We start from the raw sequence: 27,695 nt of genomic DNA, 5'->3' as shown, positions 1-27,695 counted from the left end.
AAGTAAAAGCTAATACATTAAGACAAAGAGTTATTTCATAGTCATTTCACATAGGATTAGGGTTGGTATTATATAAAATTATTTAGAATACCCTAAAATGTTATATAATATATGAAAGGGAGACCAGTAGTAGGAGATGGTAAAACATGAGCAAAGTGCAATGTACATGTTTATGAAAATGTCATAATGAAACCCACTTTTGTATGTTAATTTAGAAAACCAAAATTATGTTACCTCAAAATACAAATATGCTTGGAAAATTTGATTATATTATGCTCATCAATTAAAGAACTTCAATGTCTTAAAGACTAATTGACCTATTCAAGGTCCTACAAAGAGCTGGCCTCTAATAAGAACATACACTTCCCTGTATGTGTGTGAGACCATGAGCTGTCGGAATCAGGATTCTTTGTAGAACGAGGCCTTTTTTTCCCCTAAAAAGTAGCATGTGTCACATAGGAAATGCTATAAAACAAGGAGGAAGTCTAGGAGAAGCCTGGATTTAAGTCTTATTTCTAAATCCTATCATTCTGCTGTAAGTATTTTAGATAACCCTCTGTTCCATATTTCAACTTTGTGACTATAAGAAATAAAGCGACTTAAGGAGACATGTACAGGGAAATCAGAATGACCTATTCTTAGTCCTTGTCAGTAAGTGGCAGTGTAGAGGAAGGGCTGTCCTCCAGCAAAACAGCCGCCATCTTCATTAGATCAACTGTGCCTGCTGGCAAGCCACTGTCCCCTTTGGGCTTTCTCACTATTGCCATTTTCCTTGAAGGAGGAAGTAAGGAGGGCCAGTAGACCCTCACTTGTGATTCTAGCTATTCCTGTTATCCATGTGTATACAATTATGTCTTAACTGTAAGTTGCCTTTGGGTCCTCAGCATGTGCTATGATAGATTATATAGTAGGGGATGTTAATTGAAAGGGGGTCTGGTCTGTAAGAAAACCATCCTGCCAGTTGAGTGAAGCTTTCCAGTGTGGTTGCTACAGAGTCTCCTCCCATGCTTCTGCAAGTAACTTCTCACCCATAATCTGCAATTCCAATAAACTGAGGTTTGGTTCCTACTGATAAACTTCGATAGACTCATTGTAGTTTGGTGTGCCATTAGGACCTTAGGAAGCAGAAAGAGGTGTTGTCCCTCTGTTCTTCTAGGAAAGGCATCCTCTATCTTTTCAGTGCATATTGTCTTAGCTTGTAAGGCTACAGCCAGTTAAAGAAACTAATGAGCCTTGGTTGATGCTTCTGTTTCTGCAAGCCCCTTGGGCCCATGTGAGTTGACTCTGTTGGTCTTCTTGTGGAGCTCCTGTCACCTCTGGGTCCCCCTATCCTTGCCCCTACTCTTCCATAAGACTCCCTATGCTCTGCCTAATGTTTAGCTGTAAGTCTCAGCTCCCTGATGCTGCCTGGAGCCCTGCTCTGCCTAATGTTTAGCTGTAAGTCTCAGCATCTGCTGCATTCTGCTGCTGGCTGGAGCCACTCAGAGGACAGCTACGGTATTCAAGCATAGCAGATTATCATTAGTAGTGGCAGGGGTTGGCTCTCTCCCATGGGGTGGACTTGACCTAGACCCCCTTCACATATATAGCCAATGAGCAGCTTAGTCTTCATGTAGGTCCCCTTGTAAGCAAAGCAGGTGCTGTCTCTGACGTGGACTCTCTTGCCTGCTTTTCGATCAGGAGGAACCACTGGCCAGGCTGCCTTACCTGGCCTCAGTGGAAGAAGATGTGCTCATTCCTGATGAGGGTTGATGTGCTGGGGGTGGGCTGGGGGAGCTCCCCTTTTTGGAGGAGGAGGGGAGGGAAGGAGGGGGAAGATGGAGGGAGGGTAGGGCCAGGAGGAGAGGAGGGAGGGAGCTATGATTGGGATGTAAATTGAATAAATAAAATAAAAAGAAACAAAAGAGTATAATCTGTGGAGCCTAGATTTCAGAGAGAAATCACACAATATATATGTCATGAAAGTGGAGCAGTCCAAATGAAGGAAGCTGAGGAGGAAAACATGAGCTTAGTAGCCAATAGTAATGAGATAGTGAGGAATAACTTCAAAGTGTATTATATATCTGTACGATGTCTCTATAAACCACCCCCTAAAAGCTAGAAATGAAACAAAACAAACAAGCAAACAAACATGTTTGTTTGTTCCTGTTGGCAGGCCGAATTGATGTAAATGTCCAAAACCATCCAAGGCAAGCAGGGGGAGGGGCACTCACACAACTGTGCGTTACATATCAACCTAGGTGTACTTCATACTGCTCAACCAACTTCAGAATCGGACCATTTCTTAAAAGGAAAATAACAGGTTGCAACATTAGATTAATTATTAGTCTTAGTTAAAAACTGGAAAATATTTTTTAAAAATACAATTCAACTCACATACACATATTCTCCCTGTGCACTGCACTGGTCTCTCTTTTGGACAAACTGTCCATGAATTGGCTATCTCTGGGCACAAAGCAGGTTGAATTCCTTGTCTCAGACTAAATCTTTGCTGTGGGCACCATTTGGACTAGGTTCTCCTCCACAGATGTTATTATTGTTTAAACATAGCATTTGAGATAAAGTAAGGGTACTGTTTTGTATTTGTTGAGTTAAATTGCCAAAGAGGAGTCTGGTAGACTTGCGTCAAAATTCAAACTTCTTCCTCAGAGGTACTTAGAGGCAATTTGGATTGGCTATGGTGAGGATAACACAATGGGAATGTGGGTTTTCAGGAGCTCTGTGTAAAAGACAATATGATCCTTGGATATTGCACCGGGAGAAAATATCAGACATGGGAACAGACTGCCTCCCACAAAGCAATGTTTCTGTTTTGACCTTGTGATGCTATAAAAATGATATGCATTCAATAGAAACATACTTTCCATCTGGACCTTTTCCTGGGCTAGCAGTATGTAGGGCGTTTCCTTCCTGTGAGGCCTAGGAGCCTTAGCTACAGCTCTCCATCAGCTCTGTGTCACAGCGAGAAACAAGAAGTACTCTGCTGCAGGCTGTGTGTTTGGGGCAGCTTTCACATCTCATGTCTTCAAATTGCTCATCTCTGTCTCCTGCTCTCACATATCCACGCTGTTTTAGTTTCAATAGAGTCATCATCAAATTGCATGAGCAAGTCAACCCTTGGTTGTAAAATGGACTTTGTGTTAGATATCGTTGCTCAAGCCAGACTAGTAGAATTTTTATGAGCATATGTAAGGTAGGTTACAAAAAGCTGAGATGTCAGGTAGGTTGGTCAATTAAATATATTAGCCACGTGATGATATTTTTATCTTGTGATGGATGTTTTAAGATATAAGCCCATGGGCAGCTCTAAGAGCAACAATGCCCTCACGTTCATTTTATCACAAGAAAACACGTTAACTATCTGTAGGGTTCCTAATTCATGGAATGAGGCACAGCGAATTTAGGCAACTGGATCAAGAACTCAAAACTAGTATCATGGGAGTCATAACTTAGATCCATGGCTTAAAACTAATGAGTAAAAACTAGAATATCATCTCTAGGACCACACCAACCAAAACAACAAAACCAGTACAGGGCAACTGAACACTCTTGAATTATGTATGTTTGCATGTAAGTACCTGTGCATGACCTTTCAGAATGACTTCGCCAAAGGGATCAGGTCATACTATGGCCCTGCATGGTGGCTGCAAAAATGTCTACAGACCTGACAAGATTTCCTTTTACATGGCTTATGTTTTTGTACTGCTTTGGGTTTGTTGTTGTTGGCTTGTACTTTTGTTTTGCTTTGTTTTGTTTACAAATTCTCTCCTTTGTCTCTATTCTCAGATTTTACATGCAGGCTGTAAGCTTTCTTTAGGTCTCTAGCTTTTCTCTAGTCACCGGCAACTGTCATTATTCGGAAAGTCGCTTGAGCTGTAAAATCAATCTCTGGCTTCCCAGCTAAACTTGTTCCCTTGTCTCTGATCTTTATTGGGGAGAGGAGACACATGAAGGTAGTTAACATTCTAATCACCTTGGGTTTTCTTTTTTATTTAATAACACATTTAAATCTACTTCTGCTAAATTCCATTTTAAAACCTCCCTGACATTAATTACTGATATGTTCATGTCTTCCTGACAGAGCTATTTTACAGTATTTAATGCAGCTTCTCCATCTTACCTCTCCATTTTCTAAAGGGTGGATCTTGGAATAAAATGAAGTGCAGATGACCTCATCGTCCTTGGCATAGGATGGCGGTCCAGTGCGAGGATAGATATTGTAGAGGGTCAGGCACTCTGTGTCTGTCACTGCATGATACTGCCAAGGCTTGTATTCCACATTATCCAGGGAACGTTCCAAAATCCAGTTTCCAGGCCGAGGGGAGTTGGCTGCTTTCACGATCACGTAGGCAATCTGGAACACCTGGGGGTGAGTGACAATAGCATGGCTTTGAGTTCTAAGTGCTCTCTCTTAGGTATGCCAAGTAGAAAGGCAGCCACTACCTAAGAGTTCATTGCAGACTTTGTTTTGTAACTCAATTGTGTTCTGCAAAAATAATTTTAGTGCTGCATGTTCATATTTAATAGCATTTTGCTGAGAGAGCTGTGTCATTTTGACAACCATGACTTTGAAAGCAATGAGTTAAGAGCAGAGGTCTCTAATAGCTCATTAGCATTGCGTTGCCTAGTTTGAAAAGTTCTCTTATAGCATCAAGATGCAAAACACTGCATACCAGTTTTCTCACCTCTATATTAGAGTCAAGAAATTAGATGCTAAAAATAAAAGATGACCCTTTAAATCTACTTAATCCTCAAAGATGTAGACTTTGCCTATGACATCAGAAACAACATAACAGTTCAGGGGCACATCCCTGTGCTCAAATCGTGGGTCCAGCATTAGTGCAAACCTAGGAAGATTATTTTTTTTCTACCTGTAGCTTCATTTTCCATGAATTAAGGTCAAGAATAAGCATATCCCCAAGACACCACTGGATTAAATGGAGCATTGTACACAGAGTACCTGGGAAAGCCCTTGGAGTAGACATCAAGTAAGTGTGGAATCCTCTGCATCCCCACAGAGAAAATATGGAGTAGATTTTCCAGGGACATGAAGAAAAGGGATTGAAACTAGAACATATTAAGATGGGTGTCTCTGTGCCTTCTCTTTAGAAGAAGCAGGCCAGTAATGTCAGGGAAGGAAGAGGTATCATTGCCACAGCTTGACAGGGTAAATAGTAGACAGAGGGCAGAGGAAGCAGTGACCTTCTACCTTCAAATCTGCATACAATTTAATGAAAGGGATACAGGGGGACGAGAGAGAGAGAGAGAGAGAGAGAGAGAGAGAGAGAGAGAGAGAGAGAGAGAGAGAGAGAGAGATCCAGAAAATATTGTCCAGACATTATAAAGTGACATTTCTGGGTAGTAGCCTAGGAAGAAATATAGATACAGCCTAGATAAAAGTATCACCCTCTAGAATGGAAACAACAAGTGAGCGAAAGTAGCAGTGAAGTGATACGATGATTTCTATTGATAAATCCTATACCATATTGTCAAGACTGGGGTCTTGACAGCTTTAAGGTCTGGATAACAAACCAGGTGATTGGTCTACCCAACAATGTGATTGAAAGTCCTGCTGTGTCATAGAAGAAACCTTGAAAAGAACATCCTAGAGAAACTAACTTGATCATTTGAGCTCCATGAAGTCTCACATAGTATCTGGGTGATACTTACAGAGAAGGAATTTTAAAATACAAAACAAAAAAAAATTGATATGGGAGGGGTAATATAGGACAGAGCTATTTCTGGAAGATGTTTCCTTGAAGGTGGGCATGCCATGTGTGCTGAGAAAAACACAATGCCTCAAATGGTCTAAATTAGAGCTGGTATGCACTGGCTAGGCAACGCTGTGAGAAAGCTGCTGGCTAAAATGCTGAATTCCTTCCGCTGGAAAAATCACTATTGTCCACCCATTTTAAGGTCATCTCTTTCTGGAGGGCATCAGGCTAAACCCAGCAAGACAAAGAAGAGCCAAGATGTCTATTCTGTTCAGAAAGGGCTTGTGCCATTTTCTTCTAATGAATGTATAAACATGGGAAATATTTATGATGGATCCCTCCCTCCCCTTGCGTGCCTCTCTCTCTCTCTCTCTCTCTCTCTCTCTCTCTCTCTCTCTCTCTCCTCTCTCTCTCCTCTCTCTCTCTCTCTCTCTCTCTCTCTCTCTCTGTGTGTGTGTGTGTGTGTGTGTGTGTGTGTATGCCCAACACTGATGTTGAGAATCTTGCTTAACTACTCTCCACCCAATTCATCAAGGCAGAATCTTTCATGCAACCCAGAGCTTACAATATGGCTGATCTGATGAACACTTTGCTCCAGGGTTGTCCTGTATCTGCCTTCAATCGCCAGACTTAATAGACTCCCATGCCCAGCCAAATTGAACTTCAACCCTCACATGGAGCAGTCTCAGCAGCCCTCAAGCTTACATTTACTGTAATTCTAGAGACACAAATATCTGTGCACACATACATATAAATATTTTAAAGTGCTTACATGTTTGGGACAAGACTGTGCATAACCATGTTACAGTTATCTATTTTCAGGATGAGGACTCAAGGAGAGGTGGGACATGAGGACGCTTTCTTCATCTCATTATTCGGTTACATTAACTTGTGTTAATATATATGTCTTACTTACTAACAAAATTATGGTTGTTCTTACTATTTTGTGGTTGAGTGATGTAGACCCAGAGCCTCTTGCACACTAGGAGAACAAACTACCATAGCGCTGACTCTAGCCTGAGTTTCCTTTAATCTAAGTTGCCTTGGCTTGCCTAGATCTTACCCAACCTGAGCACAGGGACTATATTTACCATGGGTCCCTATGTCATAACCCATTATCCACAGTAGTTGCTGTTTCTGAACTTTTAGGTGTCGCCCTTAAAGGATTACCTCCATTGACATAGACCCTAGTCAACCATTCACCACGTGAACTGCCTATGAGGAAGTTTGTGGGACATCTCCAGTGACCCCCTCAGAAGGACTGTAAAGCAAGAACGGCCTCTACTGCACAGTTATGAAGCAGTCTCTCTGTAGCTGTCTGTATGCCCAAAGCAGCCCTGGCAGACCTTTAAACAGTAAGAGAAGAGAAAAACTAAAATGTGAGTACTCAGAGGACTGGGGCTTTGATGTTTACATTTTTAAAAAAATGGTATCATGTTTACTACAATATTTTGATATGGTGCAAATTCAGCATTTATTACATGGAGCTGAATAATCAAAATCACTCTAGCATCTGTGTCCCTTTTCTTCATTTAGCTCTGACTATTCCTGTTCCTTGAGTCTCAGCCAACATCGCGGCAGACATGACTTGGTGGGAAGCAAGGCGTACATTTCTCTCTCCTGCTCCTCTTACTCAGCCTTGATGGTCTAAGAAAAGTAAGTAAGCTCTTTAACATGCCACTCCCTAGTATTTATTTCCCAAAGCCAACCCAGTGAAGGAACTGTGGGATAAGGAACACAACGTGCTGGCTCCCCTTTGGAAAGGAGAATGTGTATCTGCTGCACAAATATTGGAGTTGGTAGCTCTCCTTCCAGAAAAAAAATGTGCAGAGATCTTTTTTTAAAGATATACAAAAATAAACGATGATAAAACATATGAGAGATCACAGTTGGTCCATAAGAAAAATAAGGATACACAGATGTTATAGATAAGGGCACATGGAAGTTATAGATAGGGGAGCTTGTTTAGCAAGCAGCTCTCGGCAAGCAGATAGAGGGACAGGCCAACTTCTCCTAGGGATGTGATATAGACTTATGATTCCAGAGCATCTGTGTTGGCTCTGGAATAATAGATGAATACTTTTTAAACAAAATATCTCAGAACCTCATTCTATAATTCAATATAACAGCCAGTATCAAGCGCCATGAAAAAGCAGTCACTACCTTTGAAAACATCAAAAGAGCGCCATTTCAAAACAGTATCCTTCTTTCATTTGTTTTCTATGAACTCTTCTACATCCCGTGCAACATTAATTAAGCTTGTTGGCATGTACTATTATAAATAAACTTCTTAAAGTGTTGTAAATAGCGTTATTGAAAAAACACAATGAATAGAAGCATTCTTTGAAGGCTTCAGAGAGTGAATGTGAAAGTTTTAAGAGATTTTCTAAGTACTCCACATTTTCAATGTCTCGAGCAGAATAGCTCTTTAGTGTTGTCTGTGCCATTTTTATTAACTGTCTCTTGTGTTTTCAGTAGTGTTAATACCGTATTCCTGGGGAACAAAGGCTCAAACTGTTACAGTGGGAAGCTGTAGCAAGGAAAGCAAACATCTCACTATTTTAAGACCTACTAACTGCCCCCTTGCCCCCGAGCTTCAATGACCATAACATATCCACATGACCTGCAATTGTTCTTTATTTCTTGGTTGGTTATTTTGTATTGTTTTGTTTTGTCTTTTGTTCTTTTTTTGGTTGGTGTTGCTTTGGTTTTGGTTTGATCATTTTTTATTTTATTATTTTTGGTAGGAGGGTCTTTTTTTTTTTTTTTTTTTTTTTTTTTTTTTTTTTTTTTTTTACAAACTTGGTGCCTGGAGAAAAGACTCAAAATAAGTTTTGAAATAACACTGAATACCTCAAATTTTCTGTATAATAAAGGGAACTTTCTAATTTCTACTATGCTTGCCGGGCACATTCAAACATGTAGCAGACAATCCTGTAATTACCTTATCTGTTACAGTGTAGAACTTGATGTCCTTTCTCCAGTAATTGGAGTATTGCTGATGCTGTTTCATTTATCATGCAGCTGGCAAAAGGGACCCTTCGGGAGGACCTCTCAGCTCAAGGATGATTAGGACACACAACAAGCGTCCCAGCAAGATAGTCTTCCGTGGCATGGCCAAAATAATGAGATGTCGTACCACGCTACCTCAAGTAAGTAACCTGGGACTTGGAGAACTCTGGGTGCTGCCCAGTGCTGGTTAACTGAGCTCTCACATACAAACTATAAGGTATGGTGAGTGCTGAACACGAGCTCCAATGTGTGTGTTGCAGAGGGCCTTCTTTAAGAATGACTTCTAGGACTTACACAGTTCTCCTTTCTCCTGGTACCTTGATCCTCACAAGGATGCTACCAAAAAGTATTGTGTCTGGTATATTCTAGACAGTTTGAGCATCACTTCTAAACAGTTTTTTAAAAAAAATCAGGACAAGGCTGGAAAGATAACACATAACAACGTAGGCATCATGGAAATGCTGTAAGAAGAGCTCCAACATGCTCTTCCGGCCTCCACATACAAATAGGTATGAGTACCTATCCCTCACACACACACATACACACACACACACACACACACACACATGCACATGCACCACGCCCCTGTACATACACAACACACAAAAGAATAAAATTAGTGTGTGTGGTTTTTTCTAAAAAGAACCAGGGTGAATATGATACCTTCAGAATGGAACAAGATCTTTTCTTTAAACTCTTCATAAAGGGCAAATAAATCAATTAAGCCCCTGGTGGGAAGGAGCAGTGCAGTTCCTTCAGGGAGGACTTGGCCCAACTCAGTCTCCTCTGAGTCTTCTTCCCTTGTTCATTACGAGACTAGCAGGTGCACATCTAATTTCTACCCTATTTTGCTCACTGCTTCCTTCCCCGCACTGCTGTCCACTGGAGAATTATAGCCAGCAGTTGCCAGCAGGGATCTCTGCAGATGCTAATACCTACTTTGTCCAGGCTATGCATCTTAACATTTCTAGCAGCTGTGAAACACTCTCAATAGCACAAGAACTATATTTTGAAAACTCATCTGTATTCCTTGCTTTGAGGCACTCCATGAGTCCGATTGCATTATTTGTCCATCTTGTTTTAAAGCGATAATTGTGGCCTAATGTCAAAACCAGAAAGGATTATGACAAGTATGAATTCCCAAGTTTAGGGAAGAATATAAAAGGCTCAAACAGCTTGAGTTGATGGGCACAGTTTGTGTGGCTGTCAGTTGTTTCATCTTATGACCATTAAAGGTAAATTAAACAAAACTAAATCCAATAATAGCAAAGAGGAACGAATGAGAAAAACAACCTTTTACGGGAAGAGTCATGAAAATTGTTGAAGGAGAGCAGAGGCTACAGCCCAAAGACCTCAGTGGCTGCTGGGAAAGGCCAGGGCCTTGTAGAAGGAGAACTGACAGAAGCAGAAGCCTAGCATGGGCTGAGTACATAAACTCAGTGCAAGTCTATATATAACACAGATGTAATAACACGTTTCTCCCACCTACAGCACATAGGACCAGGTTCTTACACATACAAATGTCTGCGTTATCTCAGACAGATTATACCATGTTTCTCTAAGAAGACATTTGTACATATGTTCTGGCGATGGCATTGCGGAACTCAAATTTAAGTCAGATACCACGTTTAGAAGGTTTTAAGTGAGGCTTTAAAGGTCAAAACGAAAACCTTATCCTAAAAACAACCACAGCCATTATATTCTGGGTGGGTTGTGTTTTTATTTATCTATTTACTTCACTCAGGAAAGCCAGAATGACATAGCAAGGAGCTTCAGAGGAGTGTACTGGCCCATGCGTTCAGTCTTCAGACAAACTTATTTCCAATAATTCCACATACTAAAGTGATTTGTAATTGTCACTCTTTATACTGTGTGTGTAGGCCACTTATGGCCCCTCCTGTGTGAGCATTGCGGAGCATGAATTGATTGAAGTTGCAGGTAAACAGGTATGTCGTTCTGCCTCAGGGTAAGTGGCTCGGCCAGGTCACAAGAGGATCAGAAACACTCTGCTTTCAATTAAACTGGATGCTTAATATGTTCATATTGCACTCATGAAATTACTACATTTGAAAGTGAATGTACCACCACCTGAGATTTTCCTAAGACACAGTAATCTGACTGGATGACGAATGACAATTCTGTGAAGAGAAAGATTGCAATTATTTGTTGAAATTGGATTTTTTAAATAAAGGGTTTAAGTCAGTGGGTAACTTTTCAACAGACAGTCTTGAAGAACTTTGTTGCCTCATTCTACAAGAAGCAAACTCTTTACCTCTAGTTGAAATAAATGAGTTACTTTTCAGCTCTCTCCATTAATATACAGTTAGCACACAATTCCATACAATAACATGCAATTCTATTTATTTCATTAGAAATACTAGATAGATTCCCCCATGCCCCCAGGTTTGGACAAGCTTATCATAAAGTTAACTTCTAAAACATTAAAATCTGAGTAACGAAGAACACATCAAAATCAAAGTACCCTGAGTGGAAGGATACACCTTCAGATGCCAAGAGGCTCCATGGGCTATGATGCTATTAGGCATGGCCTGCTTCTCTTTATCATAAAGTCAGATCTACCCAAGGACTCTATTTCTACCAGTGCCCATAGATGGCCATTGGTATCCCCAGAGTGGAGACACCACAACATTTCTATAGTATGTTAGAAGCATGGCTCACCACCTATGTACCGGTCATGGTGACACAGTGCAACTCAATTAGAAGTGTAAGATGGGCCTTTGTCAGGGTCTGTGGTAGTGTGCAAACAAAACCACAAGAGACAGCAAAGGGAGAAGGAGTGCAAAGCTCTACACTGGACAAATTATGGGAATCCTCAAATAAGTAAATAAAATAAACTTCAAGGAAGTTGAAAAGGATAGTTTATAGATCAAGAGAGACTTGAAAGATTTATCCAAATAAATGCAATGTGTATCCTCATGTGCATTGCAGTGAAACTAGGCAGCCATCCAAAAAGAAACAACAATGAAGTCTGGGTGAGACTTTGTCCTTATTAATAATAATATTAAGCAAGTAGAAATATTTTTCATGATCATAGTTTTACTTACCAAAAAACAAAACAAAACAAAACAAAACAACAACAACAACAAAAAAAAAAAAAACCCAAAAAACAAAACTCAAGTTTCATCTTTCAGAGACATAAAGGAAACAATTACCTAGAAAGAGATATATAAATTTGGTTCCAAATAATCTCGGGGGCTCAGTGTCAGATGTGGCTGAACAGGAGTGCTGATGGGCTTACTAAATCAATGTGCTTGCTGTAGAAGGGTGTGGATCTGAGTTCAAATCCCCAGCAACTCTGTAAAAATCAGACCTGGCCACAAGTGGAAATGACTCCCTGGCTGGTCGGCCTAGAGGAGACAGTGAGCCTCAGGCTCCCTAAGAAGCTCTACCTCACAGAAATAACAGGAAACATGGGAGAGGAAGACCCTAGTGTCTTCTTCCTGCCTCCACATGTAAATACTAAAGGACACATATCTTCACACACACGCACACACACACGCACACACACACGAACACACACATGCACATATACACAAACACACACACACATGCACACACACACGGACACATACACACACGCACACACACGCACACACACACACACGCACACACACACGCACACACACATGCGCATACACACACATACACGAACACACACATGCACATACACACAAACACACAAACATGCACACACACACGGACAGATACACACACATACACACATGCATACACACATGTACACACATACACACACAAATAAAAATAAGAATAAAAAACATGACATGAAGGAAGCCTATGGTTTTGTTTATATTTTTTTTCACAATTAGAATAAAAGGCTTACTAATATATCTCATTTTAATAAACAAATATTTCTCTTTCACACAACAGTATTATCACTGGCAGTAATTTAGTGCTTGTTCCTAAAGTGCAAACGTTTAATGCATTTTCTTAATTACCTTGATAAATAGCTCGGCATTTTCAGTGACTGTACTGCATTCAGAGATCAAGAAACGTGTTTTAAGAATTATCAACCCCAATAGGAATGTTGGCCTTAAGGTCTCAAAGTTTTAGCCCAGCCTTAATAAAACTAGTAGCAAGAAGAAGTAGAATGCAAATTGGAGTGAGCACAGTCCCCCCTCCCCCCACCCCCTCCCCACCCTCTCTCCCCGCTTATTAACACATCCGGTGGTCCATGCTTCATTACGTTGCTATCGTTTTTAACAATGCTAGCTGCGGGGGAAATGCAGGCAAACATTTTTCTTGTCTCTAGCAGTGGCCTCGACATCTCCTCTCTGTTCACGGGCTTCTTTCTCATCTGAAACAATCGACAGTTTGAAACCATTGACCTGCCTCCTGTGAGGAAGCCATTGGCTCAGCATGGCGTTCACACCAGCTACTGGTAAAAGAGCAGGTGGGCAGAGTTGTGCGCAGAGCATGCCCTTCCGGTCAGTGTAAGCATCACGGAGAGCAATATTGGTGTGAGTCACAGACAATCAAAACTGTGACCGTTTAAAGCCTGCCTTCTGAGAAGTATTCACCCTGCAGAACTGCCCGGCCTTGCCTTGGTTTTTGTGCTTCTACAGGGAACAGGGTAAGGACAGCCTACGTGTTCTCCAATAGTGACATTACAGAGGGAATGAGTCACTGTAGTTCAGAGCATTTGGGGAACAGCAGGAAAGGTCTGCACTGATGAGAGGAGTTAAAAATTGAGTGTTAACGGCGCAGTACGAAAAAATCAAAGACAGTAGAGACTTTCTGATGTTCCTTCATGAATGCTTCCCACGAGCCAGCCATGCAATACTTAGCCGATTTGCCTATTGCAAGTGAAACAGCACAAGCTATTTTCAGGATTATTTGTTTCTCTACTGTTGTCTTTCTTTACAGAGGTCGTAAAGTAAACGTTGTCCCTATTTAATTACCTGCAGCTTGAGAATCGCCAACCAACTCTAGTATAAGCAACTGTAGACAGACACCAGGGACCTGGTTGGAAATTATATTACTTTTCTCCGCCTTCGAGTTCTTTGAAATATCTACAGATTTTCATTATGCTTCTCTGTTCTCCAACTTTCTGAGTCTTTCTTTCTCTTTGGAATCAAAGGGGGTATTTAATTTCTGAGGATGGTGGCTCATAGCTGCAATCTCAGCACTTGGGAAATTGAGGAAGAAGGATTGTCACGCATGTCAAGTTATCTTGGGCTATACGATAAAGTTCCAAGCAAACCTGGTACATATTGAAACACTGCCTCAAAATAAAAAGATATTTAAATTTTAGTGGATTTTGAGGCTACATTGTACCTTCCTAATTCAGCTCTTTGCCTTGAAGGGAAAGCACACAGCAGAAGAAGCAGTACCTAAAGGGCAAACGAACCCCTGCATTGCACTAACAAGTACGGATCCTAGACCTAGAGGATTCCAGAAGATAGCACCAACCTGGGTTCTTGCTAAGCCCTGGAGAGACAGCTGTGGTGGGTCCTTGGTTTAAGTTTTCCAAGCAAAAGTGTATAAATAGCCTTTTCTTTGCCTATCTCCCAATAGCTTTTTTTCTTTGAGAAAAATAGGATTCAATGGCCACCTTTGGCAGCACTTGGGCATACATAATTTTGTTTCTGCTAACAAGAGCTCTTTGAGATAAGCAGTAAATGAGAGTAACTTTTTTCTACTTCAGTATCATAACCAAAGCTTTCTAGTGCAGTCAAATGGGAACTAGAAAAGAAGAAAATAAATTCTAATGGAAATCTTCCCATATTGGTTAGGATTATCTTAAATCATGGACATAAAGTCCCTCCAAATAAATAATTTTGGAGATTTTTTTTTTTTTTTGTGGTTCAACTGTCCTGTTTTGAGCTTTCAAACATCCCTAGACATAGTTAATTTGTAGAAAAGGCATCTCTAGAAAAGTCCTATACTCAATTCCATCTAAAGTAGTACAAAATATGACTCTTGAATTGTGATACTGAAATCATTAGCCACCCCCAACCCCCCAAATGAGTCCAAAAGTTTAGAAGCAAATTTTTAAAACAGAAACACATCTGGGGACATTGTAGTATTTCCCCTGGCATGGAAACAAGCTTTGATTCATATGTGACAAATGGGGTAGGAATCATAATGTTAGGGCATCGTGAACAGTCTGGCTCACACCAGACACTAAGGTTGCGAGACTACCATCATCCCCAGCAAAGAAAAGATGGCAGCAGAGCCCATAAATACATTTGGAGAAAAAAATCACAAATGGAAATACAGCACAAGTCTCACTGTCGTGATATAAAGCCAGGACTCTGTTCAATGGAACACACAGCAGACAGCTGAGGAATGACTAAACCTAAGAAGGATGAAAGATGGAGACACAGCTTCCATAAGCCCTGCCTGCCCTGATGGCAGTCACTGTAGGGTGGGCATCGCTTTTGTGCAATAAACACAGGCAATCGCTGAAACACATTTTACATGAGTGTTGTACCAAGTGTTGTAGCATCCTTCTTCGCTCAGCATCTGACATCACTAACAGCATACTGACAGAGGTGAAGCTGCATAGCTACCAAAGTTCCCCAGTTAATCCTTTTCACATCTGGATAGGAAATTCTGAGGTTTGAATATATGTGGGGGAAGGTCATAATTTCAATTGCAGATGTGGTTGATATAGGCGTTTTAGACATGTATTAGCACCTAAGGGATAACTGCAGATCAGGCTTTGAGAGCTGAACGTAAGTGAAATTACTTAAATATGAAGAGGGTACATTGGAATGGCCTTGTTCTTGGTCAACAAAAGAACGTTCAAATATGGATTAGGGGGACTCCCAAAATAAGTATGGTAAGAAGGACCATTGTACATGAAATCAAATCCACTTGGAGATTACTAGGCTCGTTTTTTGCTTTCTACGGTACCAATTATAGAATCTGCAGCCTCAAATGTGTACAGAATGGTGTTTTAATTAGTTCCCTAATCCACTTGTTCAGCAATTATTGAATAACACATTATTTACTGTGGCAGCCTATAGCCTAGCTGTTGAAACGCAGGGATAAAGTCAAAATCCTTTTCTCAGTGGAGTTATGCTCTAGAAAAAGAAGCAGCATGCCAGAGCCGTGGTAGAGCCCATTGACAACGCTTTTCAGAAGCCAGTGTGAGCATCCCTCATCAAGGCTGTGTCCAATGATAATGCAGGAGGTAGTGTGCCAGCAGCCACTGTAGGAGTATTTGCCTCACTGGGGGGGGGGGGGGAGGGGGACAGGTGCTAACAGTTTAATTCAGGGCTTTGCTATCCCCTGGAGAGACAGTTGCTCAACACTGGCCAGTGTCCTACTGAAACGACAAACAATGTAAATAAGCAAGTAATGGAATTTTAGGGACAGTTTTCTTAACATAGTCACAGAAGCTTTTTTTTTTAAATGGCATTCGAGCAAAGACCTCAATGACACAATGGGCGAAAGTATATCTTAATGAACAGCACTTAAGGACAGGGTCAGAGAAAGAATAGAAGGCTTGATGTAAGAATACATTTATTGCATCCCAGGAAATCCAGTGTGATCAGAAAAAAACAGACAGCAAGCAGTATGTAGTCCACGGTGAGGACCAAGTCCCAGGGACACACAGAAGGTAAGTAATTGGTTCTATACTGATTGGGATGCTTGCTACCTATGTGTGGGCACTGAAAAGAGAGGTGACAGAATCTAATAATGATTTAATTGGTTATTCTGACTACTCAAGGGCAAGTAGGCTGCAGACCCACATGTGGAAGTGAGTTGGACATGAGGCTCTTCCTCGTGCCCTGGTGAGAGAGAGATGGTGGCTTCAACTAGAATGGGGTGTCAGATGCACTCATGCTGTATCTTGCAGGTAGTCTTTGAAGGATCTGTTTGAGAAGTATGAGGAGAAAATGATAGTCAGTGGTTACTTACAGAGTCAAGGGCTGTACAGCTAGGTTACTATGGATGTACTTAGCGGAGACACTGAGGAAGGCAGCTGAGACTAAGCTTTGTGGTGCTGGACAAGACAGTAAGTGGAGCTGCTCAGTGGCAAATCAATACAATATATGTTTTGTCACTTGGACAAAGTTTTAAACTTTCTATTCCTTGAAAACCTGTTCTCCATCTGTACAGTGGAAATAGTGATATTAATTCCTTTATGCAGCTCAGCAGAATGGGATACATTTGAAATGCCTAGAGAAGGCTTGACCTACACTAATCCGTATTTAAGTCAGCTGTTACAATCAGCAATGGCTTAGCTGTCTCCTTATTAACAGGTAGGATTAAAGTTATATTTTTACATAATCTTTAAAGGGAAATTTATGTTAGGTTGGAAAATGATCCACATTGAGTGTATTTTTAACTGAGAAAGAGAGATTAGAATTGTCAGTAAGTATTTATTAATTGGAGACACAGTCTATCTAAGTCTGAACTGACTGTCATCTTTAATTTTTAATTTATTTACCAATAGCATTATAGTTGCATTTAGTTTTGTTGAACTTTTCAAAACTATTGTAATAAATGGAGAATAAAGAAAAAATTTCAGTGTAAATTTTGTTTTTTAAAATATTTCTTTTCTTTCTTTTTTTCACTAAATAGTAAAGAAAATAAAAATTTAAAAAAGTAAAAAGAAAGAAAGAAAACATGTTTCAAGTGCAGTGATAGAATGTATTTTAAACGTGTTTAGCTATGGACGGGCTCACTTATCTAGGAAGTCCATGTTGATGCTCCCCATGATAGGAGCAGACACGGTGACTGAACAGTTTCCTGAAGTTGAACTAAGTCTGTGTCACTTACATTGTCCTCACATTTCAGATAAATCACAACTCTGACCTTCTCAACAACTGTTAAACAATCATGTTGTGTCTGTTCCCAGAATCTAATAGATACTGGAAAAATAAATGAGATATGGAAAAGGATTATCAAATGCACATACATTTTCACACTTATCGGTATTGTATATTTTTTCCTATCTCTAAGCGCAATCATCTAGGAGTTATTTCCTTTCAAGTATACAATGTTACCTTGCTACGTTCTCATTGTATCGTTAGAGGTATTTTGATATTGATATATGTCTTAAACCCCAGCTGTTTGGTATATAGTTTTAATAAGTTTATGATAAATCAGCTCTTTCCAGGACACTGTCTTAACTTCGTAACATTTATTTCCTATGTCTGATAAGGATGAATAAATCATGTAACAAGAATTAAATTCATTTACTATGTTTTCAGAAATTCCCTTGTAAAATATTGAGTGCAGAATTCTACATAATGATTTGAAACAAGGAGGGCCATTAAATGCCACGCTGCTATGGAAACACTCAAGTCTTTGGTGTGATTATTGCGGAGACGTTAAATGTTCTCTCTCAGCAAAATCAACAAATCACACTGAAAGAGAAGAAATCGGGATTTAATTGTCTGGAAATCGTCTTGACTGAATCGGATCGATAACAATAGTTCCCCCGCATCTTTATGATGTTCATTTGGTTGCAATTAGTTTCCCAGACCATTCTCACCAGATTCCCAAGGCTGTATGTCTTCCTATAAGGGCTTACACTGACCAATGAACACACTAGTGAAGTAACTCCACCCAAATTGTTCTCAGAGAGGCCTCAACACAGACAGACATTTGGGCAGCCAATAAATGATGTGAAGTTTTGCCTATAAACACAGGTATAGGGTAATAATGCTTTTGATAACTCCAAAGTTTTACCTAGACATAAAAATTTAAGATTATTTTACATTAATTTTTAAGTGAGTCTAAAACAAATGGTAAGTACAGTTCTGTAAAGAACAGAGAACTCCTCGAGGCTCTTAAATTCTGAGGCTTGCATAGGAAAATGCATTGAAAATGTCTGCTTGGAGTCTGGAGGGCAACCTCTGAAAACGCGAGGTGGGGAAGGTGTTGGACTGGGTTCCTGCTTTCCAATTGTTAACTGTTCAGCAGGAGACTTACTCTCTGTAATGCAAATGTTCTCATTTGTAATATCATCGTCCCTGAAAAGTTGAAAAAAAACAATCCAGATGGCTCATGGATTCATGTAAGACATTTTGTCCACTGAACAGGACAAAACAGATTTTCAAGTAGTGCATACAGCAGCTCCCCAATGACAAAGATGCCTCTTGTAATTCTAGACATGAGTATGCACATTTACATTTGTATGATAAAACTATAATTTATGCAAATAGTAAAATAGCTCATTTGCTACCTGACTCTTTTTGACTTATCATGAGCCTTTAACTGATGACATATTTCAGCAAGCTGAGCAAAATTGAGCAGGATTTAATTTCCTTTAGCACAAGGTTGTATCTATCATGATTCAGGACTTTAAATTTTACAGTGTACTCCTCATCGCTATTCTTTCCAACAGCAGGTAGTTTAAAAATTACTATGTATCTGTCGAGATGTGTCAAAAACGACCTCGAGAAATATTAGAGAACTCTGGGTGAAACTATGAACCGCTATCTCCTCAAATTGATTAGGAAAACTGAAAAAAGAGAACAGAAAACAAGAATTGTGGGCAAGGGTGTGAGGAGCTTGGAACTCCAGTGCCCTGGTCATGGGAAAAGTCAAATGGTATAGTGGAGATGTACACTTGCAGTATTATGCAATGTGTAACTCCACCCACACATGGTACCTACTGTAGTCAAATTCATTCTAATGGGAAGAAAATGTGGCTTGACAGAGTCTGGGTGAAATGGAGAGTTTTTATTAATGAGTTCTATGTGTCAAGTTTTCAAGATGTAGAAGGGTCTCTGGGCAGATAGTATTATGGCTTCAACAGTAACACGGATGTCCTAAATGTCATTGAACTTACACATACAATGATGATTTTTATGTTACAAATATTTCGTCATGTTTTTGTGTTTTTGTTGTTGGTTGCAGTGGCTTACAAAGAGAACCATAACTGCATATTTCAAGAAGCTGATGGGTTGAAAGCAAAGCCATCACTCAAAATGTCCACTGTTTTCTTTCTAGGTTGAAAATGGTAACCTCAAGCAAAAATTTTAGCAAGACACATGGAACGTATTCCTATCTTTAGAAAGATCTGGGGGCTGGAGAGATGGCTCAGAGGTTAAGAGCACTGACTGTTCTTCCAAAAGGTCATGAGTTCAATTCCCAGCAATCACATGGTGGCTCACAACCATCTATAACGTGATCTGATGCCCTCTTCTGGCCTGCAAGTGTACATGCAGACAGAGCCCTGTATATATAATAATAAATAAATAAATCTTTAAAAACAAATGATCTGATTGACCGACCAAACAAATAAAGGCATTGTTAAGTTCACAGAAAATATGAAGCAACCTTAAGAATATTTTTTTTTCAAATATGTCTGACCTTGTGACTAGAGGGACTGAATAGTAATATACTGTGACCATAAATAAAGGTTCAATACACATCATAGTCATCCCACACTCACTGGTTCTATCGTGGCTCATTCTGGGCAATGATTTTTTTTTTCATCATAGTATCAAGACACATCTGGTACTTTATTTATCCTTACATTCTTCAAACCCTGATTTCTTTTTAAAATAAAATTTAAAGATGCTATTAATTCTTGTTCATGCACTTATCCTGGTTAAAATGAATACTCTTCTTGGTTAAAATGAATGTGATGTGACATATGAACAGGCATGTAAGAAGTGGGAGCTGTGTCACTGGTGTGTTGACCAGATCCATCTCTCCCTTAGAAGAAATGTCACGTGCTGCTGCTTGGTTAGCTTCGGTTGTAAACATGACCTAAAATCACCTGAGCGGAGAGGCACAGTGAGGGACAGTCTCATTGGGTGGGTCTATGGGCACAGCTGTGGGGATGGATGGTCTTGATTACTGATGTTAGTAGGTAGGGGACGACCCAGCCCACCATGAGTGGCACCGTTCCCTAGTCTGAAGTCTTTGACTGTATTAAAGTAGAGAAGACAAGCAAACAGGCCTGTATGCATTCATCATATGTCTGCTTTTGACTCTGACTTCTTACGACCTAGGCTGTAAACCACATAAGGCCTTTCTCTATTAAGTTGCTTTTTGTCAGGGTATTTTATCACAATACAAAGGGAATTAGAATCAGTGATATGTGTCATACGGTATTTTATACAATGAAGACAAGTAGAGGACAATTGCTTCATAGCTCACGTTCTGTCTCAACACACATTCATTTTTGTGTAGACACACATGTGAAATGGTAGCATAGCAGTTTGAAATATGATATGGTGATATGGCTGGCAGATGTACATTAATATGAGTGTCAGGATGTAATCAATCTATTTATTTAAAAATGCAAAATCTAATTATGTGAGCTATAATAGAATTAACTAACTTTCAATTGTTTTATAAACTAATTGAAATATGTTATCACTTTTTAAATTTTTTTAAGCATATTCTAAAATTATTGGGGAAATAATATTTATTTTCTCATCCTATATCTTAATTTCCATATTTTACCATATAACCTCTTCTTTATTGCCAAAACCACTAAGTAAATATACTAACTTTCACATTGACATGTATAAATATTAGTCATTTAAATTTCTTGAAAAAGGTATCAGTGAAGATGACCACAAGGTAAAATTTAAAATTTGACTTTAATATTATTTCTCAGAAAAACCATGCATTTAAACCCATAACTGAAAGTTTTTAGCCCAGAGTAAGTAAATACTAGCAACAGAGAGAGCATCATAAATAACTTATCCTGTATTCTGAGAAGTATTTCTACTGGCCTCTTTGTTGAACTTGACTTGTGTGTATGTGCATCTATGTGTATCTGTGTATTTATGTGTATATATGTGTAAACTATGTGTGTGCATGTCTGTATATGTGTACGTATGTGTATCTATGTGTATATGTATGTGTTTCTGTGTATTTATGTATATTTATGTGTGTATGTGTGTGAATATGTGTTTTTGTTTACCATGTTCATATGTGTATATGTTTGTGTGTGTAGATACATGTGTGAGGATATATGTGCCTTTGTGTGTATGCATGGAGACAAGAGATCCACATCAGGGTTTTTCATCTTCAAAGTCTCTCTTCATCTTGTTTGTAGGACAGGGCCTCTCACTGAACCTGGTGTTTGTTCAGTGGAAGCTTCAGAAATCTCCATGTTCCCACCTCCTCTGTGCACAGATGACAGATGCATACCTCTGGGACTGGGTGAGGATAGAACTCAGAACTCAAGCGAAGCCCCTCCCTATGGAACTACCTCCAGCCCCTGAGCCTGGCTTCTTAAACCAAAAGCATCAGATGCCCCAGTTAGAAGCAGCCTCTCTGGGAGGCCTGGACTGACTTCCTTTTTGTCCTGGGTTTGCTTTATTTGTGTTCACTGTTTCCACTAATTTGAGATGAGTCGAAAATCACCTTTCCTCAGCCAATTTGGCAGAAAAGCTGCATTAAAATATTTGTAGAAACAAACAAAAGTGAGATATTTTGACAAACTAATATATTACTTCAAATGTTTAGACACAACCTGGCTAATAAGCAAAGATGTTATCTCCTATTTTTATTCCGAATGATTTCGTTGGCTATTACCTTAATTGAAGAATTGCAGTGTAAACATTTGTGTATTCAAATAATTAAACTGGTCGCTGGTAGAAGGTACTGTGTTGTAAAAGGTTCCAAATTACATCTTATTGTTTATAGTCATTTGACTTTTATTAAAGACTCTCAAGAAGAAAAAAAAAAAGGAAAAATGCACAACAAAAGTAACCTAGATACGTTTGTTACTCATTGGAGTCAAGGTGTGGCAAGTGCTATGTACATTTCCCTCCTGCACTCTGGTGTTTCTGGTACCTGGGTAGTTGGCTCATCTTTCTCAACACTTCAGCTCCCTCTTTACCTAGTTGTCTGTCACTTGTAACTCTGGGATGCCTATGGTTTAGTCTGGCCCTCCTTTTAACTCTAAACTTCCCTCCTTGCTCAGCACAGAGAACAAACAGTGTTGAGGTTAAAAGACTCCCTATCACCATGATCTCCCAGCATGCATCACCACTCTACTCTCTCCCTGTGAACTGCAGGCTTGGGCAATCCAATTGTCTCTTGACTACTTCCATATTAGTAATGGATGTCCATTTCAAATATAACAAGTTAACTATGAATCTTAATTGCCACCCAGTATCTAATACAACCTGCTTCTTAGTCTGTAACATCATCGCAGCACGATGCACCGCTCGGGCCAGAACCCAGAGGGTCAACATTCTCACCTGCCTTCTTCCACCATTAAATCTACTCACATCAACTTCCACCATGAATTGCAGTCCAGTCCTGTTCTTCTCTGCCACTGCCACCTCCCTGAAGTCACCTCATTGCAGGAAACAGCAGTGCTCTAACTGCTGTTCAGTTGGCCATTCCCCCTCCCACAGGGATGCTAACAAAATAAAGGAAATTGGGTTACTTCTTGCTTGGACCTCGATGGTGGGCAGCTCATTATTCCCAAAGTTAAGTCTAAAGTCCTCCTGGGGGCTTATTGCTCCCTGCAGTGGCTAAGCAGACAGAGCCATCTGCCCAGCATCACCCCACACCACCTTCTCCTTTAATCTCTACGCTCCAAAAACACAGGCCATCTTTCTCTTCCTTTCTTTCTGCTGGTGATGGAAATGTATTCACTTTTTTCTGGGGTTAGTACTTTCTGTTACTAAATTCTCAGCTCCAACAGCACCTGTTCGAGGCTGCACACTTAGAATATACAAATGAAGGTGATATTCTATCAGCCATTCCAGTGTCATATTGTTTATTTAGTTTTCTAATCAGCATTATCACTATTCTAAATGTTTACTTGATTTTTAACCCTTTGAGCGTGTCAAATTGTGGAAGGCAAAGAGCACTGTCTCCTTCGTGTCTGTATCTTCTGTCTGGACTGCTGACACTAACCAATAATGTTGTTGTTGTTGTTGTTGTTATTATTATTATTATTATCAATAAAGATTTTTTAGGAATGTTATTGGTTTTTCTAAGAAAGCAATTTCACTATTCTCACGTTTCATGGTGATTATAATTTTAAATATTCTCTTATTTTCTCAAAATGTTCCAATAATTAGTATGCTTCATTATAAGGATAGATATTTAAAATGCTCTTTAAATTCATTTGTACATTTTTGTCATATACCATGTTCTGACATTTGCTTTAATATATATTAGCTTTAAAAATATGTATATATAAATGTATGTATATATATTTTATTGTGTATATGTGTGTATTTTTCACCTCCTCAAAGTCAATAAGCATAAAAACTGAATAAGATACAAAGAGTACCTGCTTGGTCATACTGAGAAGCTATTGAAACTGCTCAACTTGAGAAAAAGGCAATGGGCCCACATGAACTAGGATTTCCTTCTTGACATGTTCAGTGACTTGGGGAAAGGCGAGCAGAGCATGGGTTGAGAAAAGTAGCCCTGCCTGGAGTGTGCTGCAGCAGCTCAGAAGCAACCCCCACACTGGACTTCAGGGATACAACATCAGCGAGAGCCTGAGAGATGATAATCCATAGAGAAATGGGGATGAAGGCCTCACTTCAGCCTTGGTGTTGAGAGCTTTGACAAATGCTAAGAGGGAGGGAAAGGGCCAGGAGATAAAGAACATACAAACCATGACCCCTGAGGAATGAAGAGTTAAGCTGACCATTAGGAACTTATAGAGACCTGAAGGAATTGGAGATTGAACTTCCAGGTCAGACAAGCAGGAACAATTCTAGCCAGAAGCTAAGCATTCTGTTCTGTGTCTAGAACAAATGTCAACTAGAGCAAGTTATTAAATTCCATGTCTGCACAAACTATAGGGGGATCTAAACAGCTCCCCAGATCAAGGCCACCCAATCACTTTCTAGCTCTTGTGAAGATGTAAATAAGTCCTTTTGAGAAAAAAGAAACAAACCAACAACATCATCCAGACTTATATGAATTTCCAGGCATGGAATATTTAATTCAAACCCATCATGCAAGTCATAACGAGCAAATGAAAAATGGGGGAAAGATGATTCAAACAGACTTCTGGGTACTTCAAATGTTACAGTTATTAAGTATATAGTGAGAAAATAAATAATTTGCTGAAGATTTTCACAGAAAAAAAACCCTGAAATTAATTTTTTTAAAGTACCAACTGCACACTTACAAACAGAAAAACATAAGACTGAACTCAGCAGGTTGGTAGAGATCAAAAAAGCAAGTCACCAGACAACCCCACCCCCACCCTCCATGCACCAAAAAGGAGGGAACTAATATGATGTACAACAAAAATCATCATCAACCTAATGTATAATTGGTGTGTCAGTTGGAACCGAGAGAGACAATATATGAGAAAATAATCTCTGGGACTTTTCCAAAACTGCTTATAGAATATACATCTGTAATACTCAAAGACATCAAAGAGACCAAGAGAATCTATACAACACAAACATTTATGGAAAAGAGGTTGGCGACTGCTGTCAAAGGAAACTCAAAGAAATTTTGCTAACGGTAATGCTAAAATGTGCTGGTAAAGCATGAAGTTCAGTCTGTCTATCTCTAGTATGACTATTTTCATATGGAGACAAGTTCAGTAATAACTATATAATGCTGCTGCTAACAACTGCCGAATCTGCTTTCTTGCTGCACAAATGGCAGTGACCTTAGTCCAAAGAAACAAATGTCAAAAGAGATGTCCCTGGAAGAACCAAAAGAATACCTACTACAGTGGAATTTGAAAAACTCAAAATAGAGAAAATGTTCTATAATTTAGATTTTAAGTTCCTCAGGAAAAAAAAATTACAATGGAAACCTTAAAGTACTTTCAAATAAATGATAATGAAAAACTCAGTGTCAAAATTATAAGATAACAAAAGCTGTGTAGAGGCCAAAATGTTTCCTTATGTAAATATGCTAAGAAATAAAAAAGACTTAAAAATTAGTAATGTATTTATTTATTTCAAAAAGCTAGGAAAAATAGTAAAGTCCAAATTAACTAAAAGAAAGTAAATATCAGGTTGCATAATTCAATATAATATAATGATCTGATAAGAGATTAGAATCAACCAAGCAAACAGTTACTTGAAAAGACTAACAAAATAGTAAGTATTAGCAAAGAGCTCATGAAAAGAATCATGGTGCTACACAAATGGAAGTGGGCATGGAAATTACTACAAATCCTTTATACATTAAAAAATAAGAATAGTATACAACACACAATTATATACCAATGTATCTGTATTTGTAGAGGGAATGGCTAAATGTTTCAAGAAGCTCAACTTACCAAGCTCACATGGAAATGGTACCAAGGTGTGTATTAGTTATTTCCTATTGCTGTGATAACATATGGTGGACAAGGCAACTAATAGAAGAAACAGTTTGTTTTCTGCTAATCCAGAGGGTTAGAGACTACTGATGGTCAAGCAGATATCACAGAAAGCTGGTGGGTGGAATAATAGCTGAGGGTGAGCATCCTGAACCACAAACAGGATACCAAGACCCAACTAGAAATGCATTTGGTTCTGAGACCCCAAAGCCCAATTCCAATGGGCTTCTTTCACACATGTGTTCTTCTTCCAACAAGACCGCACCTGCTTAGCCATCCCAAACAGGTCTAGTAACTGGAGACCAAGTATTCAAATTCCCTAGACCTTGAGAGACAGCTCATTTAGACAAACACACTCCTTTTCTTCCTAAACAGCCACTAATATGCTTAGGTCTCTTCATCAGTGAGACCATTGGACCACGCGTTTTCTCTGTGGATAGATTTTTTAATTCACAGAACACACATCTGTAATTGCTGTAGTAGGTATGACCATGTATACTGTTGTTTTCTATTTGTTTGTTTGTTTTCTAAAGGAATGTAGAAGGCTATGGGACTCTGGCCTAGAAAAGCTGTTGCATGCTATAAATGAAACTTACAGAGCCAACCTGGTAGGAGCTTGGAAGTCAATACTGCTGAGAATCACGTGGGCTGTGGAGGGCCTGATTCAAAAGGTTTCAGAGTGAACAATGTTAGCAACTGGACTAGAGATCGTTTCTTCTTGTGATATTTTGTGCTTTATGGACTTGTCCTAACAACCTGCCTAAGGTCAAATTTTAAAACAATGTACTAATTTCTTTGAAGAGGAAATTTCAGGAAAGCCTAATATAGACTCTGTCATGGGATTGTTAGTAATTATTCCTATACAGGTCTACAATAATATATATATATAACACATAGTTTGGAGGGGAAAAGGGCACTGTCAAGGCCTGTCCTGGTAGAGAGGCTACAACAGTGAAGGAGATTAGTAACATTAAGAAAAGACACAGTCATAGGGGAGGGGAGTAAGGGGAAAATGGGAGGGAGTGGGGAATGGGAGGATACAAGGGATGGGATAAGAATTGAGATGTAATATGAATAAATTAATAAAATATGTTTTTTAAAAGGCCAAATCTGCATTGAGATAATGGGAAAGATGCCTTTAGGGCAAGACACCACCCAGCAAAGCTTTCAACTTGTGAGAGAGAAAAATGCCTAAGGAATTCTCCACTCCTAGAAAGACACCACCCACAAAAGCTTCTGCAAAAGTCCTGCAGTGGTCAAGAGACTATCCCAGGCTGGCAGCTGAACTCGGCAGTGCCATCAACAAGATGCTGCCACTAAATTCATGACTAAAGATGTGGTGGACTCTTTCTCTGTGACTTCAGAGAGCTAGTGAGGCCAGGCAAGCGGCAGAAGTGTCTCAAGGGAGAGAAAAGGGCCCAGAGAGGCCACTGCATGAAGCTGTGAAAGTGGAGCCTGAGCTCTTTGGAAGACACACATTGTTAGAAGTGCCAGAGTCATGAGATCTCTTCCAAAGAGAGCAACAGACTGGGAGAGGAGCTGGTGAGAGGGAAGGAAGGATGATACAAGCACCAAATCTGGAGAGGCAGAGCCCACTGACCACATGTTTTGGAGTTTTCCCTGCTGAGTGCGGGTCTTGCTTTTGTGAAGTGTTTCTCAGTATACTCCAACCTTACCTTACAGAATGGCAATGTTGTAAGTCTGTAATTTACTTTTAACCTTATAGAGGG

General features: G+C 39.6%; 1 protein-coding gene across 1 annotated transcript in view; it reads right to left on the bottom strand.

The window, feature by feature from the left end:
- The window catches only part of Lama2 (laminin subunit alpha 2), a 570,793-nt gene that overhangs the window by 382,958 nt on the left and 160,140 nt on the right, over positions 1-27,695 (bottom strand). Inside the window, 1 exon segment of the mRNA XM_051164111.1 lies at positions 4,121-4,363. Within this exon segment, the coding sequence (XP_051020068.1) occupies positions 4,121-4,363 (243 nt within the window).

Source organism: Acomys russatus, chromosome 21 (assembly GCF_903995435.1).
Source record: "Acomys russatus chromosome 21, mAcoRus1.1, whole genome shotgun sequence".
Classification (NCBI taxonomy): Eukaryota; Metazoa; Chordata; class Mammalia; order Rodentia; family Muridae; genus Acomys; species Acomys russatus.
This window is presented reverse-complemented; position numbering and strand designations above follow the sequence as displayed.